The following is a 5,262-nucleotide window of genomic DNA, read 5'->3' on the forward strand; positions in this document are numbered from 1 at the left end:
TGACACAATCATATAAGCTTCGAGTTACCACGTTCTTCTTCCCAAATTTTAGTGTAAACACTTCCACCGTTGCACTTCTAAACAAAGATCAAGGAGATGCAGAAGCTTGGTTCATGGGCAGGTGCGAGGTGCCTTGCACCTCTCCTTGGCAGAGAGTAATTTTTCACCTTTTTTTTTTGCTTGACTAGCAAACCTTGTAACTCCTCTTCTTTTATAAATAGAGTTTGGCGCTGTCTCGTGCCTTTCATTAAAAATATACATAATAAAAACTACTATATATCTAGAAAAATAAGAACAACTTATAGCTTTGAAGGGAGAGAATATGTTGCTTTACCAAAATTACTCGCACATGCTGTTACGAAATATTTTAAAAAAAAGTAGCCTAAAAACATATACATGTACGATGCCTTTTTCATAATAAAGACATGTATGAAGCTATTAGCATATCGTTTTCTCATACAACAATTCAGTCAGAACAGTGTTTTTCTCTCACGACAATTCAGCCAGAACAATGTTTTTCAGCCAGTTTCAGCCAAGATTCAGTGAACCGAACGGGACCTATACCCAAGACATAGCCAAACAAACATCTAAGGCACAAGGCACCGAAGGAGGTGCTATGCAAAGCATGAAAACTAGAATAAAACGGTCTAAATAAAGCAACCGGTAACTCACGATCATATAAAAGCGTAGAAAGTGCCACGAGTGTTGCGCTACAAAAGATAAAAATACATTTGGTTAGGTCTGCGTTCAAACTTGTTTTTTTATCCAAAGACTTGTAACATTTTTATATATCAAAATCACTACCCTCTCCACAGGTCGATGGACCAGTGTCTGCCTCTAATTCGTGACAAATTGTTTTTGGAGACGTATCTGAATAATCGAGATTCACATATAGGCGACAGACTGACAAGCATTAGCAGATCCACGGCAAAAGATAAAATAATTTTGATTGGGTTTGTACCCCGAATTTATTTTCTACTCCATCCGTTTTAAATTATAAGAAATTTTGATATTTTTAGATATATTGAGTATACTATATATCTAGAAATACCGTGTATCTTGAAGACATACTGTGTATCTAAGTACATATCGAAAGCTATGAATTTAAAAAAAGTGAAAACATCTTATAGTTTTAAATAGAGAGAGTATATATATCTAAAAACTTGCGAATGTTTGATCTTTCAAAATCACTATCCTATGCAGGTTGATGGACCATAGGTGCCTCTCTCTAATTGGTGCCATTTTTATTTGGGGGTGTATCTAAACAAAACGATTCATGGGTGATAGGCATTAGTCGGTCGGGAGGCATCTCCCTCTCCGTCCAGCAGCAACGCGAGAGCGAAGAGCCGGGCATCTCGCATCTCACCATCGGGCATTGGCACGCATGAGCATGATCCCCCACTTCTCAACCACCGGAGATAATACGCTTGCTGCATACACGGGCGCACCGCTGACAGCACACCACACTGCCAGCCTCTGCAACGGCAACGGGCTCCTGCTAATCCGCCGATTAATCAACTGATCAATCAGCAGACCAAGTTACACACTTGCACTGCTGTTGGTTGAGCGAGTCGTCGTCGTCGTCTTCTCCTCCTCCATCTGTCCTGCTTGGGTTCTTTGCTTTTATCAAGTGAGCAACAAGCAAACCAAACCAGCTGGGAATTGGAATTGTGGATGGATGCAAATGGGGCACCTAAAAATGTGGTGTGGTGTGGCAGCACCGTAAAAGCCCTGTCGCTTGACTAATAAGGTAAAGTACCGTTGACTGATTTGTTGTGAGAGAAAAACACGGTTGGCCTTATAAGCCAAGGACGAAAGAATTCAACAGCGCACCAACCCAGGCACTGTTCATCATCTCTGACAGATAGGCGCCAACTAACTCAGCAACAGCAACAGGAATTTAAAACGTTTTTGTTTTATTGCTTGATTGCTGCATTATACAGGAGAAGGGAAAAAAAAACTCTCTGCATCTGCATCCACCACAGCAGTGAGGAGTGACAGACAACCGGCCATCGATCGATCTCTCATCACTCAAACAACAGTGTACTACTCACAATCCATGTATTGGTGGTAGTAGTAGTAGTACTGTATGTAATGTGTGTAGTAGGCACTACGCAGGCATGACTACATTTCTTTCTTTGTTCCTTTCTTCAGAGTTCAGACACCAACAACTGCAGTTGGACATGGAAGACAACCCTTTCTTTGACTCGACTAGCTTAATTATTCCCAATCTGAATACACTTCACTTGCCCTAACCAACTCTCTCATTCTCTCTTTCTCTTTCTCTATCTGAATAGTATGCACACAAAAGAATCTCAAACGTTTCATGAACAACAACAAGAAGAAGAAGAACAGAAGAAAAAAAAAGAATCTCAAAAAGAAAGAAAAAAGGAGAAGAAAAAGAAATACTCTCACATGATTGATGAGCTAGAATTGGCTGGTACGGTACCATGCAGCGCAATGCAGCTGTGTGACCAAGCTAGGTAGCCCTGCCTGCCCAATCATGGCCTCATCGATGGGCAGGGGGTGCAATTCTTGGCACACAAGCATCGCATTGCATCGCATCGCATCAGCCTTTCGCTTTTCCCCACATCTGACTGGCTGCTGCTTTTGCGCTGGTGGCCGGTGCCGGGTTGCACTCACTCGTCAGAGCATCCAGTCCAGGCGGTTCGTCGGCGGCGCGCCAGAGGACGCCGTGGAGCTGACGGTGGTCGTTGACGAGGCCGAGGACGTGGACGGCAGCGACGACAGCAGGTCGAACATCTCCCACCGCGTCGGCCCCTGCTGCTGCTGCTGGTGCTGGTGCCTCGGTTGCTGCTGCTGCGGCGGCGGCGCCGGCTTGGGGGCGGCCTTCTCGCTGGACTTGCGGATGATGACGGCGTTCTTGGCCGCCACCGCGTCCAGCGTCTCCACGTACTTCTGGACGCGCTTCACCTGCGACGGCGGCGGCGGCGGCCGGAATCGATTCGAATTCAGTCAGCCGCGGCATTGGAATTCAACGCGGGTGGGGTGGGGAGGCGAAATATCGAATTGATGCGCTACTGTACTGCTACTAGTGAATGCTTGCTTCTCACTCACCTGCATCCGCCTCTGCGCCTTGACGTCGCCGTCGGCGACCACGGCGTCGAGCTTGAGCAGCTCGTTCATGAGCAGCTCCGTCACCTGCACCACGTCGTTCTCCGCGACCTTCTCCCCCTTGCGCACCGACGCGTCCAGCGCCGCCACCTGCCAAGCCGCCAATCAGATTTTTTTTTTTCAGAATCAGAGGTGAGCAGCACCGACTGCTTGGTCAACTCCCCTAGTCCCCTGTTCTGTTCGTTCTGCTCTCGAGATGGGCTCGGAAAAAAGATGCAATCTTTGGGATGGATGGATGGATATGGATAGATGGGGATGGCTAAATGTACCTTGGGGGCGAGCTTGTCGACCCCGGCGGTGACGGCGGCGACGGCCCTGGCGGCCTTCTCGAGGTGTCCGTTGCGGCGCTCCTCGATGAGGCGGCGCGCGCGGGCCTCGGGGTCCTCCACGACGACGACCTTGGAGCGGTCCTTGACGCCGGCCATGTCCAGGAACGCCTTGGAGTCGCGCTCCTTGTCCTTGTACAGCACCTTCTGGTCGTCCGGGTGCAGCCCCGTCTTGGCGGCCACCAGCTTCTTCAGCTCCCCTGCACACCGCAGCAGCAGCAGAGTCAGGCCGGCGGCCGGCGCGAACGAACGGACGAGACAAACGAGCAAGCGAGCGGAGCCGATGACTGACCGAAGGAGGCCTCGGAGCTGATGTAGATCTCGTGCGTGACGCCGGCGTGCTTGACCTTGACCCGGATGGTGGGCACCGGCTTCACGTTGGGCGACGGCTCGTCGTCGCCCGCCCCGCCCCCGCCGCCCCTCTTCTGCACCAGCATCCCGCCGGGCCGCACCTCCCACACCTCCTCCGCCGGCACCTTTCCGCCGTTCCCTCCACCGGTGGCGACCGCCACCGCCGCCGGCGCCTCCTTCGTCGACCCTAGCTTCACCGGCGCGCCCTTCCTGCTCTTGGGGCTCGCTCCCAGCATACTGCCTGTCTCCTGTCTGCTCGACTGCTCAAACCTGGGCGCCGCCGCCGCCGATCGAGGCAATGGCGCGAAAGAAAGCACACCTAGCTAGCTAGCTAGCCCACAGCCTGTTGGCCAGGCGGCGAATATGAAGGCAGGTGGGGCGGGCAGCGGGGATCGGAGGGAGAAGCCAAGGAAGAAGACCGACGAACGGACGGACGGACGGATGGATGGATGGATGGACAGCGAAGAGGAGAAGAAAATAATGAGAGGCAGCGGGCGAGGTGGATGCGGGAACCACCGCATGGACAGGGGGAATATATACGCCAAATAGAATACCGGCAGCGGCGGCCACTGCCCACATGGCCGCGACCGCATACATTACCATTACCATCGTCGGTCATCAGGTCCAGAGGAGGAAGACGATTTAAAATCGCAAGCCCCACTTCTCATACATAATTCCGGTTAATTGATTAATTAACTTTCAGAGAGCTTGGCTCGATCGATCGATCGCAACCAACCGTTTTTAATTCGGGCAGCAGAAAGAAATGAAATGGCTCACTGTATGTCTCTAGCTGATGATGCTGATGTGAAACCATTTCATTTGTTTATTTATTGCTATTGCTATTGCTACCTGCAAAATAAACAGATTGATCTTGCTGCATCATTTCGGTGCTGTTTCCTGCTTGTCTTCACGCTAGCTACCTGCCTGGATTTATTTATTTAATTGTGGATTTATTCGCGGTTTTTGTTTGATAATCAATAAGAAAATAGTAGAAGAATCCTGATCGGTGACGCCCGATTCTTTCGGTTTGGTTGGACGTTGGAATCGCGCAGTGTCGGCTACCAATGCCAGCAGAGGAGAGGGCGGAGAGAGCGGCGTCTCGTAATCATGGGTTTTTGCCTGTGCTTTGACGTTAATCGCGATGGGCTGTGCCTGTCAGGCAGCAACGACGTCTCAACCGTCGATCGCCCACCGTACCAGCACCACAATTTTACAAGGAAAATTTGCATTTGAATTTACGTTTGCCGTTTGCGACAAGCAGAAACAACCACGAATGATTTTGAAACGGTTGCAGGTGCTCACTCACACTGACTAGTCACTCGTGCTGAGCTAAAACTATACTGAACTACCACTGCATCAGCAATTCCAGCATTCAGCAATGCAGCAGCAGTTGGCTGGCTGGGTAGACCGGTAGTTCGTTCAGCACATGCAGAGATGCATATGCAGCTGG

General features: G+C 50.1%; 1 protein-coding gene across 1 annotated transcript; it reads right to left on the reverse strand.

Annotated features, from left to right (window-relative positions):
- Positions 1 to 2,197: 2,197 nt before the first annotated feature.
- On the reverse strand, positions 2,198 to 4,331 carry LOC136530375 (BAG family molecular chaperone regulator 3-like). Its single transcript, XM_066523119.1, has 4 exons — positions 3,754 to 4,331; positions 3,405 to 3,661; positions 3,079 to 3,225; positions 2,198 to 2,934 (listed from the first exon to the last, which is right to left on the reverse strand). Exons 1-4 carry the CDS (start codon positions 4,046 to 4,048, stop codon positions 2,647 to 2,649), a joined length of 987 nt encoding a protein of 328 aa, XP_066379216.1. The 5' UTR covers positions 4,049 to 4,331; the 3' UTR covers positions 2,198 to 2,646.
- Between the last annotated feature and the right edge of the window lie 931 nt (positions 4,332 to 5,262).

This window comes from Miscanthus floridulus, unplaced genomic scaffold, assembly GCF_019320115.1.
Source record: "Miscanthus floridulus cultivar M001 unplaced genomic scaffold, ASM1932011v1 fs_115_2_3, whole genome shotgun sequence".
Classification (NCBI taxonomy): Eukaryota; Viridiplantae; Streptophyta; class Magnoliopsida; order Poales; family Poaceae; genus Miscanthus; species Miscanthus floridulus.